Source organism: Alosa alosa, chromosome 13 (assembly GCF_017589495.1).
Source record: "Alosa alosa isolate M-15738 ecotype Scorff River chromosome 13, AALO_Geno_1.1, whole genome shotgun sequence".
NCBI classification, from domain to species: Eukaryota; Metazoa; Chordata; class Actinopteri; order Clupeiformes; family Clupeidae; genus Alosa; species Alosa alosa.
This window is the reverse complement of record NC_063201.1, coordinates 29453617-29468512: the sequence shown is the minus strand read 5'-3', so window position 1 is coordinate 29468512 and position 14896 is coordinate 29453617. Positions and strand designations below refer to the sequence as shown.

General features: G+C 41.8%; 2 protein-coding genes across 2 annotated transcripts; both read left to right on the top strand.

Annotated features, from left to right (window-relative positions):
* The first annotated feature begins 312 nt into the window (after positions 1-312).
* On the top strand, positions 313-3010 carry zgc:174888 (uncharacterized protein LOC558116 homolog). The gene is made up of 5 exons (XM_048261154.1): positions 313-910; positions 1104-1222; positions 1404-1475; positions 1712-1843; positions 2095-3010. Exons 1-5 carry the CDS (start codon positions 898-900, stop codon positions 2461-2463), a joined length of 705 nt encoding a protein of 234 aa, XP_048117111.1. The 5' UTR covers positions 313-897; the 3' UTR covers positions 2464-3010.
* A 1786-nt stretch (positions 3011-4796) lies between these two features.
* On the top strand, positions 4797-13050 carry grwd1 (glutamate-rich WD repeat containing 1). Its single transcript, XM_048260276.1, has 7 exons — positions 4797-5092; positions 5677-5794; positions 9499-9664; positions 9754-9964; positions 10078-10223; positions 11069-11260; positions 12436-13050. Exons 1-7 carry the CDS (start codon positions 4879-4881, stop codon positions 12742-12744), a joined length of 1356 nt encoding a protein of 451 aa, XP_048116233.1. The 5' UTR covers positions 4797-4878; the 3' UTR covers positions 12745-13050.
* The last annotated feature ends 1846 nt before the right edge of the window (positions 13051-14896 follow it).

Genomic DNA, 14896 nt, shown 5'->3' with positions numbered 1-14896 from the left:
TGAATTAAAAGCTATTGCTTCTGAATTGGTCCTTTCAACAATAACACTGGGTACTGATGGCCCTATGACTATGCAATAATTTATTTCCACATAAAAATCCCATGACATTCCTGATAACAAACCAGGAAGACGATGAGTCATTGGATAGAGGGAGACGGCGACAGACAGAATGCTTTCAGGGTAAAATTAAAAACACACGGCCAAAGTGCATGACTAAGCCTCTTCCAGGCTTGGACGGTGTGTGTGTGTGTGAGAGGGGGGGGGGGGAGAGAGTGTGTGTGCTAATAATGAGGGTTGTAGGAGGGGCTCAGACTTAAAGAGCGCTGCTGGAAAGAGATCTGACTTAGTGAGGACTTTCACTTTGCGCACGCAAGTTGCCTTGAAACCAAGTCAAGATCTTCATGGACTATGCAAAGTATACCAGGTTACGTTCCTGCTTATTAAGCCGTGTGGCCAGCAACAGTGCAAGAAGACTTGATTCAATTTGAAGGCTCTGAGAAAGAAAACAGGGTGGGAGGCATTCGAGAGAGAAGGGAAAGGAGAATGTGTGTGAGAGAAAAAGGAAAACAGAAAGAGAAAGGTCCTGCTGCAGCGGGACCCCTTCATGTCCTTTCAGTCCTGGAGTGAGGAAAGTCCACACAGGCTTGGAAAGCCCCCTGAGTTACAAGAAGTACCAGGAGCTGTCATTTGGACCGGGCAGAAGAAAGTGTGTGTGTGGCCTTGACAGACCTGTAGAAGGAGCACAGCTCTGCGCTCACACACATTTACATCAAGGAAACCACTGAAAGGAAACCTGCGGCTGTCTATTAGTTCAGACGGAGTCTGCTGTTCTTGCACAAAACTGAAGGACTCAACCCATAGACATGGAGCATAGCCCATATATCAGTAGATAAAAGAATGTCACCAACAGGTAAGTGGTATTGTTTTGACTAGATAGAATTGAACTGAATCCAACCTAGTATTTTGTGACCTATATCTGAAAGATGTAAATACTGCTTGATTTTATACAAAACAGCATGGTGACCTATTTTCAAGGCTTGGTAAATAAAAAGCTGTTAAAAGAGTCATTGTGTATCACCCAACTCTCTCTGTCTTCCTTTCAGTGCTTCTACTTTTATCCACACTGATAGTTCGAGTATATGGGTGCCAAGACCCTGACCCTATAGAGTCAGAGGTCAGAAGTTTACTGAAGGACATCAAAGCAAACCAACCTACTGAATTTGTAAGTTCATTTTAAGTAAATTATGAAAGATTTTTGTACACCATTTTTGTTAACGTAGGCTATAGCCTACCGTCACTAAAACAATTGCAGGTGTCGTCAGGTAGACAATTGATATTCGTCGCCAACTGCGCCTACACGCGGTTAAGTAATGCTGCATTTGACATTTGCGATTTCTTTGCAGCGACACGTTTTCCCAACCAACTATTATGTTTCACACCGCTATAACACGAGTCTGCTCTGCAACGACAAACCGGTAAGGCTCACTATTGTTTGCGCAATGGCTGCTTTGTTTAGCTATAATCTATCTATTAATTGCTGCAGATACTTAAAATTAGCCTACAGTGTTTTCCTTTAGCATAACTCGCTGACAATTAGCCTAGGCTACTGTACATTCTCCTGAGTATAATAATATATTTTGTTATTTCAAATTACAATGGCCCTCACTCACACAATCTCTCTGTTTCTCTCTCACCATGTGTGAACTACCAGTGCTGTGTATACCCTGCTGCATTTCTTCTATGTGATTCCTGGTCCCGGCTGCTTAAACACCTTCATGAAGAGAATTACAGATATAAGTTCATAGATCATCTAATAAAAGTCCTGAAAAAGATTACTGAAGGGGTATGTAATTTTTTTTTTACTTTGTGTGTGTGTGTGTGTGGGGGGGGCTACTGTTCTACTCATACACTAATCACATCACTCATTTCCAGGTGATAAGATTGTGTAAATATCGCACCAACTTCCTGGGAATAGTTCTGTCAGTCACCTTAATAGTCAGAAAATGACAATTACATTTCCTCAATGCGAATTAAAAATGTCAAACATTTAAAAAAAAAAAAAATGTGTGTAAAGTCTTACTCTTACTTCCTCAGAAAATCCAGGAAATGCCAGATCTCTCCATCTTCCCACTGGTGCCCTCCTCCCCCGATGAGCTGCTTTCCTTCACTGCTGCTGTTCTTTCGAGGTGGGAGGAACTCGAATGCCCATCCAGTGTGAGTGGCTGTATGTTCCCCACAGCAGCCCCTGACCAGGAAGACGAAGAAGAAGAGGACATGGTGGTGTTGAAAGGAAACGAGGGGAACGCTGGCAGCCGACCTTTACATGATCTCGAGAGAGAGGGGGAGAGAGGTAGGAGATGGAGCATTACAGCAGCTCCAACCAACGTCGGAGCTGCTCTGTTTCACTTCCCCGGACATGTCCTATGGAGTCTCTTCCTTCTCTGGATTGCACTGGATTTGTAGAACGCTTAAACAAGTTGTATGTCTGTCTCTTTATGTGCACATAAAATGCAAAAATGCTTTTAAAGCAAAAATATGGCGAGTTTGTTACTCTTCGATAGGCAAAAGGGCCTTTTCTCACAATGACTGTCAATCTTTGCTATTTCATCCATCAACTAATACCATTTCATCTATGCCAGTCTGTTGATGTGATTTTCAAGACTTTGGGGCAAATCGGAAAAGACAGATATTATGCCATCAAAGACCACTTCAAGTAACTACATACACAACACCATGTAATAAGCCATATTAAATATTTTCCATGTTGGATGTATGATATCTGTTGTGAAATGTTACAGTAAGCTTACTTTTGACCACCAACAGAAACAGAAAAGCCTTTTTGAGGACTTTTGTTATTGCTTATTATTTTGTTTACAAATCTGAAGCATTGTAGCCAATACATAATGTTTTGAATTTTGGTTATTTGTTTTTAATAAAAGCACACAAAATGTACCCTGTGAATGTTTGTATATATACCATGTAAATAAAAATGGGGAACAGATTACCTTCATCAGAGCACTTATTGTATTGTATTGTACAGACATTACTACAGAAAATGTGTATGATGACAGAATGACAGAATATATAGGCCTAATATCATTTAATGCCATTTGAGAGCATATTAGAGATAAACATAATTCATATTTTTAAATGAAGTGACCTGTTCACGATGCAGCCTTGTTATCTCATGGGGCAGTGTGTGCTATGGTCCCTGGTGGACATGATTCACAGAGATGGGACAACAACATGACTACCAACACTATCTCTTTGTTCCATCCACTGCCTCACCCTGCATTTCACAATGCAGCTGCAAGAGCGGGAGCACTCAGGAATGTGACCAGACAAATGGAATACTTTTTCCCCTGCAACTCACTCTGTACAGCCTATATAGGCACTGTCACCCCCGAAGGGAAAAAAATAGTGTAGTGCTTGGGTCTTTTTTTTTAAAAAATATCACAGCAGTATTCTGAGAAGACCGGCCCAGTTTGAAGTCGCCTTTGCTTCTTATCTTTGGATGTTTGTGTAACAAAATGTATAGTTAAAGACTTTCACAGACATTCCAATTATTGTAGCCGAGATCTAAAACCTTTTAATCTGGTTGCTTTCATTGTACAACTGTTAACACCAGGTGGCTTTTGTGCTGTAAACCGTTGAAAAACAACTGCCATTTCCCATCTTATTTAGATATGGCTGGCTTTATGGCCTGCTGTTTACCATGGAACGGAATGCAGGAAATAAGGGCCAGTGTGCTGCCGAGACCAGTCCTCTCAGGGACAGAAGAAGCTTTCGTGTCACTTAGTCTGAGTAATAAGACCCTTACAAAAAATAACTGCAGTACAGTGCAGTACAATCAATAAAGTATCTATCTATCTATCTATCTATATATATATATATATATATATATATATATGTATATATATATATATAATATTTTCATGTCCAAAATATTGCATTTCTGCAGTAAAGTATAGTACTATGTAGTGCAATGCAGTTTTTTCATGTCCAAAATATTGCATTTCCTGCATAAGAACTGCATAATTCCTATTCAGAAAACACTTGAAGTAGTGAAGTTATTTTATGTAAGGAGAGGTTTGCATGTATGTATCAGAACATCCTAGAACATACGTATTTGCGACCAATGGCAATCACAGTAGATAATGCCTGACCCTTACTGTCAGATCTAAGGCCTTCTCCAAATGGTGAAAAGACAAAGGTGAAAACAGTGTGGTCTTTGGTTTCAAGGATAAATTATTGGTGCGTTTAGGGTCACTAGTTTGTTTGTATAGGGGCTCTATCGTGTCTTTTGATGAGATGACAGGCAGACATCATTCTCTCTATTCTGTTTCTCTCTAGCTCTAAGCGTTCTATACAACTCTAGCATATGTCAATCCCAATCCCTAGATGGGGGATTTCCAGTTCTGAGGCCAGGGTTTTCCCAACTTTCTTTGGCAGGTGACCCTATTTTGATGTCACAAAACGTTGGCGACCCCAATCATCCCCAACATCTCTGTTGTGCAGTCGAGAGTGGTACTTTGAACCCAGTATCTCAGGTGACCCCAATTGAATTTCAAGCGACTCCAAGGTCTCAGGCAGTTGGGGCTGTAGATCATTTCAGATTAAAATGAAAAAATAGCATGCCTGTTAAACCATTTCATCTTTATATTTCTTCAAAACCGTTCGTTCCTTTCAAAAGAATGTACTATTCAGTTTGAAACATCTCCCAGACTTTGATTTTGTAATTATTCCGCAGTACAGTTCCCATTTAGCCTACCAAATGGTGCCGATTTGGCACAAGGGGTCAGTAGAGTTCACGCAAGCATGCACGGCTGGTAACCACGTGACAAACCGTGGAAGTTCCATGCGTTGCGTTCTCTCAAAATGTCCGCGCCCGAGGAAGACACGTTTCCTTGCGAAGATGGAGATGTTGAAGCTATGGAAGCAAGTGGCAGCGACGAGGACGAAATGGATGAAGAAAGGGAAGATGGAACAGGAGAAGCCAAAGTGTATGTTCCCGGTTTGCAGCCGCTACAACCCGGAGAAGAGCTAGAAATGGATCGATCAGCTTATCACATGTATCACGAATGCCAGACAGGTTTGTTGATATACAACTTTTGGTGGTGATGGACAGACAGTGGTGGTGATAGTGATTTTCAGGCTGAGTTTCCATTGCCTGTCAGTGGGAATATGATATGTTTCAGTTTGAGCCCATTCACAGTCAAAATCAGATTATTTTCGCACTGTCTGTTAATCTAACTAAGCATGAGGTTTGCTAACCTCAAGCTTGCTAGCTATACCCCGCATTCTCTTTACTGGCAAACACGCTTTCCTGAACAGATGTGACGATTAACATAGGAATGCATCTGACGATTTTTGGCAGCGCTCAAAACATTAATCTGCCCACAAATTCCTCCATAGTTGACAGCTCGAATCATCTGTAAATGCCCCAGTGAGCATTCCTCTGCCTGGTTGGGAAGCAATTAAGAGACAACTTTGTTACTATCATTTGCATTTCAGAATAAGTATGACATGTTGTGTGCATTGTAGTGCAATTGATTCCATGATCCCGATGTGCACACTAGAAATGAATTCCAGCTGGTTTCAAGTTGTTTGTTTGTTTTGCTGTTGGGATTTGTAGATCAGTTCGTAGGCTAATTATATATTTTTTTTTGTCTGCAGGAGCACCTTGTCTAAGTTTTGATGTTTTGAGAGATGAAGAAGGAGATGGAAGGGAAGAGTTTCCACTTTCAATGCTTCTCTGTGCTGGAACACAGGCTGACACTGCGCTCAGCAACAGGTATGGATCCACCTTTTTTTTTTTTTTTTTTTTTTTCAGATGGTATGATACGTTTAAGTTCACCATACGATTTTCTCACAATTTTTATTTACAGAATAAGCTGCACACACATTATGACTGAAAAGTATTCGTTCAGCCCGCAGCAGCATGCCAGCAATGGATAGGTACTTTTCGCAAGTCACTGATAATGAAGTTAATATGAAGTTATTATGACCGCCGCGCAGCGAAGCGTGTAACCCCACATGGATAGCATGGAACCATCGTTTTTCGTTTTGATCTGTAGCCCCCCCGCTGGACTGCACCCCCCAAAGGAGGGTAGGGCAGACACCGTTTTCTGTGAATATCTCGAGAACCGTAAGGTTTAGGAGGACTATTTTTTTTGTATGTTGATCTCAAGGGGCCATGTCAACCCATTCCATAACCACTCATTTCATGTATAGCGCCACCTAGTTAAACACAAAAAAGTAAAAATGAGGTGTAATCGCATATCTGTGACCTAACATGGTCAAAACTGCACGACATTGGAAGTGTAGGATCATTATGACACCCTCTGAATGCACGCCAAGTTTCGTGGAATTCCATTCATGCAACACAATAAATTAATTTATGATACTATACACCAACTGGCCTGTAGGTGGCCGGAGACAGTTTTCTGTGAATATCTCGAGAACCGTAGGGCCTAGGAGGTCCACCTTTTTTTGTATGTTGGTCTTAAGGGGGCATGTCAACCCATCCCATTACCACTTATTTCATGTATAGCGCCACCTAGTTAAAAATTAAAAAGCAAAAAATTAGGTGTTTTCGTCACAATATCTCTGGCTGACATGGTCAAAACTGCTAAAATTGAAAGTGTAGGATCATTATGACACCCTCGAATGCATGCCAAGTTTTGTGAACTTTTGTTCATGGGGGGCCTTACAATAAAATAATTCATGTGTACATTTAGTGACCGTACACCAACAAGGATTCCCGGGACACTGAAAGACCAGGGTACACGAAACTTGGTGGGCATATAACCCCACATGGATAGCATGGAACCATCGTTTTTCGTTTTGATCTGTAGCCCCCGCTGGACTGGACCCCAAAGGAGGGTAGGGCAGACACAGTTTTCTGTGAATATCTTGAGAACCGTAGGGTTTAGGAGGACCAATTTTTTTGTATGTTGATCTCAAGGGGCCATGTCAACCCATTCCATAACCACTCATTTCATGTATAGCGCCACCTAGTTAAACACAAAAAGTAAAAATGAGGTGTAATTGAAGGTATCTGTGACCTAACATGGTCAAAACTGCACAAAATTGGAAGTGTAGGATCATTATGACACCCTCTGAATGCACGCCAAGTTTTGTGGAATTCCATTCATGCAACACAATAAATTAATTTATGATACTATACACCAACTGGCCTGTAGGTGGCGGAGACAGTTTTCTGTGAATATCTCGAGAACCGTGGGGCCTAGGGAGGTCCACCTTTTTTTGTATGTTGGTCTTAAGGGGCATGTCAACCCATCCCATTACCACTTATTTCATGTATAAGCCACCTAGTTAAAAATTAAAAAGCAAAAAAATTAGGTGTTTTCGTCACAATATCTCTGGCTGACATGGTCAAAACTGCAACCGAAATTGAAAGTGTAGGATCATTATGACACCCTCCGAATGCATGCCAAGTTTTGTGAACTTTTTGTTCATGGGGGCCTTACAATAAAATAATTCATGTGTACATTTAGTGACCATTACACCAACAAGGATTCGGGACACTGAAAGACCAGGGTACCGCGAAACTTGGTGGGCATATAACCCCACATGGATAGCATGGAACCATCGTTTTTCGTTTTTGATCTGTAGCCCCCGCTGTACTGGATCCCCGAAAGGAGGGTAGGGCAGACACAGTTTTCTGTGAATATCTTGAGAACCGTAGGGCCTAGGATGACCAATTTTTTCCGTATGTTTGCCTCCAGGGGTCATGTTAACCCATTCCATGTGCACACATGTGCATAAACAGATACACACACACACACACATACATTCACAGTAATCATACGGATGACACATACTCACACAGTAGACATATGTACGCATGCACGCACACACACACACACACACACACACACACACACCCACACACATAAACATAAACGTGTACACGCACACATGCACACAATTCAAGAATTTCTCAGAATTATGAACAGGCAAGATGGGGGTGGGGTTGTATAAAATGAATTTTACATGTGAAATCTATGAACTAATCATGTTTTGGTACTTGTTGTCTAGCAGATACCAGTGAGAATTGAGTGTGGATAATGCAATTTAGTGAGACAGTTAGAATCATATAGGCCTTTCAGCGTGATTTATTTTTGTGGAAAAAATGTGCTGGACTGGGCGGCGGTCATATTTTGTACCGCTCTGCGGTACATCTAGTTTTATTGAAATCCATTTGATCTATTTGGTTTATTCTTGGTGCATATGTCTTTACATAGAATATCATGTATTATCAAAGTGAAATGGTTGATGGCAGACATCAATGGCTTGAGCTACAGTATACAGGAGTTCACGTTCCGGAGACTGACTAGAAGTCAGAAGAGGTGTCACGATTTCGATTTTAAGTCGAAATCAATCGAAATTACATCTCAATCTTGAACTTCGAACTCAAAGGTAGAATCGACGATGTAGCCTCACCGTAATGTCACGTCCAGTATGTATGCCAAGACACAAAAACACACATACGTGTTAAACTGCAGCGTCAACACTCCTCTAACTTAATGCTGCAGCCAATTAAAAAAAAAAAAAATAAATCAACCGACCGAAATCTAAGCCCCTCTTGCTACTCTGAAATCATCGGTGTGGAAGTATTTTGTTGTTCATTTACATCAATTAACACTAACTTACTCAGGTTAGCAAATATAAAGATGATCTAGTTACAGTCCAAAATTACTTTAAGGCATAAAATGCACATTGATGAGTGCTCGTTCTGTCTGAACAACCAGAAGGCAAAGAAGTATTGTTGCTCTCAGATGACGTTTTTTTTAGTCCAGGTGTGTTAGAACCAATATTGTGAGGAGACTATGAGTGGTTCGCACTCTAGTTTGAACAACCAACCAACAACTGAACACATACTGACATTTGATGTCGAACAAGTGAAGTCAAAAGCAGATTACGCCTTAATCTCTTAAAAAATTGCATCATGATTGATTTTTTTTTTTATCTCGACTGGTTGTAATCTTCACACATTCGTATTGATTTTTAACCGATTCACAGTGCATCATGACATCCCTAGTGTATGTTTTTCCTCTGTATTTCATGGCTGGTGGATAAAGGGAGAGGATCTTCCTTAAAGCTGCAGTTGGCAAGTCTGACAGATTGAGGGGACCTAGCCAAAATTTTGAACTCTCATGCCCCTCCCTCACTACCACCGGGCACCCTCTCATCGAGTTTGTGCTTGTCAGTGCGCACCAGACTGTGATTGACAGTCAGATCTCACACAGCCCTGCTCTGATTGGACAAGAAGAACCGGGAGCTGTGGATTTATGCAAAACAAATAACAGGCTCTAGGTGGAGGTAGAAGTGCGGGTTTTTTTCTAAAACCGGCTGATTTATGTTGTTCTGTCGGAGCATAGTGTCGATTTCAGTGAATATGATCAAAAAAATCTTGCCAACTGCAGCTTTAAATGTCCACTCAAAGCAGGTTTCCTTTTTTCCTGTTTCCAGACTCATTGTCATGCGGATGTACAACCTGTACGGAACACAGAAGGCCAAGGAAGGGGAGGGCAGCAGTGATGAAGAGAGTGATGAAGATGATGAAGAGGATGAGGACAAGAAGCCACAGATGGAACTGGCCATGATGCCACATTATGGAGGCATCAACAGAGTTCGAGTGAGTGCTGACATCTCTGTTTGGTCTTCTCAGGAAAAGCTTGTTTGCTGTCTCTGTCCTCTGGTGACACTTTTGCCATTTTCAACCAGGTGACTAAGCGAGGGGAGCAGTCACTGGCTGCCGTCTGGTCTGAGAAAGGTCAGGTGGAGATCTTTGACCTCCGACCTCAGTGTGAGGCCGTCCACAGCTCTGCAGCCATGGCTGCGTTCATAAAACAGCAGAAGGAGGCCACACCTCTCTTCAGTTTCTCGGGCCACATGACCGAGGGCTTTGCCATCGACTGGTCACCCAAAGTGCCGGGTGAGTGCCTGTCTATTCCCCATCCATCTGTGAAGTCGTGCAGATTCAGCCGAAACATGAATGGGGCGCGTGCTTCTGCAAGCGTTCAATGGCACTTCTGTTCTGTATCAAAGGGCGCCTGATCAGCGGCGACTGCAAAAAGAACATTCATGTCTGGGAGCCACGGGAGGATGGCGCGTCTTGGCAGATCGACCAGCGGCCGTTCAGCTCTCACACGAAATCTGTGGAGGACCTCCAGTGGTCGCCCACAGAGGCTACGGTAAGCTTGCCCATGGGGTTCACCCAGAGGTCAATCCTATACATGAGGGGTTTCAAGGGCTTCTCCAGAACATTGCAGAAATTCTGGAAAAAGTGAGAATGGGCCCACACACACATTTGATTTCTTTATTTGAATCCGCCAATCAAATTTTTTACAGAAAGGATTCAAATATTCTCCGAGATGACACAGCTTTGACATTCAAGGGTACAAAAAGCATCGCTTACGCCACACAGCAAGACTGCCTATCACAGCTGATATGGAGCAGAATTTTGCCAGCTGTTTAGACTTTCCTTTTTGTAGCCCTGCCAGTCTCAGTCCACTAACAGTCAGTTTGTGGACATGTCCCAGACTGCCAAATATCAATGCCACAAACTTACATGCATAGTGTAGGTCACTGATCTTTGCAAGGAGGGGTTGGTATTTAGTCATTTTTTCAAAAAAAGTCTATGTCCATATACAGATCATAAACACAACCTATTTCCAGGACTAGCACCTCCTTTCTATCTGTATCCACAAGCACAACATCAGGGGTGTTACGGATGTTACAAAACACATCATCAGAGCTGTTGAACCAGTCTGGTATTACGCGTCAGTGTTTATACATAGGCATATTTTTTTTAAATATCTTGAACAGAACTGGCAATGAGATCAAATAGTAAAAGGTTAATAAATATTGTTCAGTAGATCTGTTAGCTTTTTGCATCTGCAAAGTGTTTGCATGTTTTGAAAGAGTGATGTGATGGAACATGTTGTTATTTATGAAGGAATTTGGGCTTTGGTGACACACTTTTGTAAGTGTAAAAATGCAAATGATTCCCGTGACCTATTCCTTTCCCACCTCCAAGGTTTTTGCTTCCTGCTCTGTGGATCAGTCTATCCGTGTGTGGGACACCAGGGCTCCTCCTAACTCCATGCTCTCAGCAAATGAGGCACACTCTTCAGATGTCAACGTCATCAGTTGGAACCGAACTGAGCCCTTCTTGGTTTCAGGAGGGGATGATGGACATCTGAAAGTATGGGACCTGAGACAGTTCCAGGTAGGGACCTGTGCAAAGGCTCCTGCACCCTAGCACTGACAGAAGTGTGACACACTCTGCTCTCTGACATGGCATTGCTTTGTTTTAAATGCAACTCCGCGCACCATGGCCGAACCCTTTCACTGCCACCGTGTAGATTGTGAGTCAGGTCTATTTATGTTGGCACCACTCAATAAAATCCATTGTTTACCGAATGCTACATTGCGGCGCTCTTGTGCGTGGGCAAGTGACGGAAAGCGTCGCATGTGATGTGTGATGAGCTTAAGTGTGCTTTCACAACTGGCTTGTTTGGAGCAGTTGAATCGGAACGTGAAGCGCTCCCTCCCAAAGGTTGGTTCATTTGGGTTTACGTAGCACAGCAATTGCCCTCTGTTTTGGAACAAAGCAAATGGACAAAGATTGCCTAGCGGGGGTGATCTCTAAAGCAGTTTGTTATGTTTGTAGCGTCTTTCAAAATTGAAGCAACAATCTGAATAATGTGAGTAATATAATGGTTTCTGTAGTTTTGTGTAAAAGTTTTACATGGTTATATAATGGTTTCTTGTGTACAAGTTTTACATGTTGTTGTGTGAGTATATATCCAACCCAGGCACAAGCTCAAAATTTGTATCGATTCAGCTTGTGGTGCTAAACAAAATGGGTATGAAACCGCCCTAACAGTAATACTGATGTACCCCTAGTCACTAATTTTTCAAGGATGTTTCTCCAATACCATGTCCAGCAATGTAATAGTCCTATTTGAAATAAGACAAGCCAAGACATAAATATAACAGTTTGCCCTGTTATATGCAAAACATTTTAGCAGGAGGTTTTTGCTCTCGCCCTGCTGCCGTTACATCTGGGATGACCTCTCTCCCTGACATCCAAGACTATGGGAACTCGATTCCATCAGTACTATACCCACAACAAGTATAGTGCATGCTGCAGCATGTAGGCAATGTCAGTTTCAGGTGTGCCCCTATTTGGCAAATGAAATATGTGAAAATTGTCTTATCATGCTACATTGTTTGTTTTTTTCCAACCTGTTTGTTCTTCACTTTCTGCAATGCCTCAGTCTTTCCTCCTCATATCTAGTGTAATCTTCCCTCAATTCTTTCTTTCCTTTGCTGATGTTTGTTGCGAATTCTCATATCATCTGTTTGTTTTTCCCCTTCACTCCACACTCCGTGTTCCAGAGTGGCCGACCTGTCGCTACGTTCAAACAGCACAGTGCCCCCATTACCTCAGTGGAATGGAACCCCGTCGACTCAAGTGTTTACGCCGCCTCTGGGGCAGACGACGTGGTCAGCCAATGGGATCTCTCTGTGGAGTCATGTGACGTGGGAGCACGTGCAGAGGGGGTGAAGGATCTGCCACCACAGCTGCTGTTCCTGCACCAGGGTCAGTCTGAAGTGAAGGAGATTCACTGGCACCCACAGATACCCGGGGCCCTCGTCTCCACAGCACTGTCAGGCTTCAATGTGTTCAGGACTATCTCTGTGTGAGAGGCTGTGTCTGTCTATGTATGCATGCACAAGTGGGCAAGATGAAAAGTGTGTGTGTGTGTGTGTGTGTGTGTGTGTGTGAGAGAGACTCATTATGTGTTCCTCGTCTTTCCCTTGTATGGCTTACTTTGTGCAGTTACTGTTAACCTTACATCATTGGTTGGTTTTATTTCATTTATTCATCATGAAATCCGCTTTAAACCCTTGGACTGTCCCCACAACAGCTGATTTTTTTTGTACAGTTCATGTGCAAAATATAATGTATATCTATGTATACTGTAATAAATTTTTCACTCTTGTCTCAAAGCAACGCAATGTAAGATTGTATTTATCCCTTGATGTCAATTTTCAATATACTGGGTATACAATTCAGTGTCACAGTGTAGGGCTGGTTAGCACCAAACCTTATCTCAATTGAAATTGAGGCTCTCCGGCTACAGGGCTAGTGGACAACAGTGCACATTGGAAAAGAACTCTACAGGGGATTAACCAATGTGTCAACATTTGAAGAGAAGGGTCATGTTCCTACATGGTATACCAATGTTAAATACACATTGCAATAGCAGGCATTCTGGGCGCGCAGTGACATTAACAAGGATGCCATTCTCCCCATTAGAAGTCAGCGTACCATCAAAATGAGCCAGAAGTTATTTTAAGGTAAACACCTTAAGTGTCTGCCATGTATCACAATGTGGCATACAGTTGGCATCAATTCACACTTGCTTTTTTTTCACATGCAGTGGTGTTACACTAAATGCACTGAACCAAGGACTTAACAACCAAAGCATGACAGAGAATGAAAGTGGTTCCCCAAATGTATCCTGTGTGTGAGTAATGATGCCGTTTTTACAACAAATCACTTCCTTGACAAAGCTCAAGAACACAAACTGTCGTAGTGAAAAGTGTAAGTTCTTATTGAAGTTAAGTTATTGTAATTGACGTTGGCATTCCTTCCTGCCCTCAAACAGACATGTGTGGAGTTGGAAACTAGCCCGTCCACACACAATAGACATACAGATCTTGTGTTGTCTTCACTGGGTATAGTAAGTTTCTAATAATAGTCCCTGGACCTGCACATAACATCATACAGTCACTGACAAAAGTATTGGCAGGGGTGTCAATACTTTTGTCAGTGACTGTACATTGCTACACAAATATGGAATGAATAAGATGTCCTTAAAGACTCACTAAGTATTGACTAACCCCTAAAAACCTGTCCCTCAAAATTGCATACTTGGCACTTGGCAACTACGCTGTTACATCATTTAGCATGCACAAAGCTCTGACGCACTCCCAGCCATAGAACACAGGATGAATCCCCACAAGTTACCGATACCACCTTTTCTAGAGTTACTGCAGTTCCAAGTTGGAAATACTCAGGCTTGACTGCTTATTTTTCTTTTGATTTGGGATGATACATAGGTCAGCTTTTTTTAGCAATGTTGCTGGGTAACCACAACCGGTTCCGTGGGTTCAGGATGATCAAGATAATTGCCTAATTAAAGTTCTCCAGAAAAAAATTGGGAAAATTACCCAACAATTACATTGCTCAAAAAGTTGCCTATTATGTATCATCAGCTTTAGAATGTGAATACTTGAAAGATAGACTAACAGCCAAATGAAACATTGGGAAAGATGTTAAATGATGTCGATCATTATTTCTTTTCCATTTTTAGTGTGGTGATTGGAGATGGGACAATTGAATTGGACTCTTTAAAAAAATAAATAAATAAATAAAATATATATATATATATATATGTATTTACATTTCCTATAACATCGTATATATTGTGCATGGATATGGTTGGAGAGACTTTCCATATTACAAATAACAAATCCGCTCCTGGACCTGAAGCCTTGACAGCTGCCTCACCAGCTTCGGAAACCACAAAAATCCAGGATCCTGTCGAATTATTATCAATGATGTCATCCAGCACTAATCCAGCAGGGCCCAAGAGAGCTCAAGATACTCTTTTAGAGTTAAAATCCTCTAACAAATCAGGGACTTAGCACAAATATGCAGAGTTTCATTCTTATTGGATAGTCATAAGAAAAGAGGAAACTAAATCGAGTTGTAGAATATGAAGAAACCGCTTTCTTGATTAGATATGGACCTAGCATATTTCACAGAAGGCTGTCTCAATCGTTTGTG

Coding starts and splice junctions, on each gene's coding strand:
- zgc:174888 (XM_048261154.1), top strand. Junction 1,476..1,711: donor TGCTCTGCAACGACAAACCG/GTAAGGCTCACT, acceptor GTGAACTACCAG/TGCTGTGTATACCCTGCTGC. Junction 1,844..2,094: donor TGAAAAAGATTACTGAAGGG/GTATGTAATTTT, acceptor TTACTTCCTCAG/AAAATCCAGGAAATGCCAGA.
- grwd1 (XM_048260276.1), top strand. CDS start 4,879: ATGTCCGCGCCCGAGGAAGACACGTTTCCTTGCGAAGATGGAGATGTT. Junction 5,093..5,676: donor GTATCACGAATGCCAGACAG/GTTTGTTGATAT, acceptor TTTTGTCTGCAG/GAGCACCTTGTCTAAGTTTT. Junction 10,224..11,068: donor GGTCGCCCACAGAGGCTACG/GTAAGCTTGCCC, acceptor CCCACCTCCAAG/GTTTTTGCTTCCTGCTCTGT.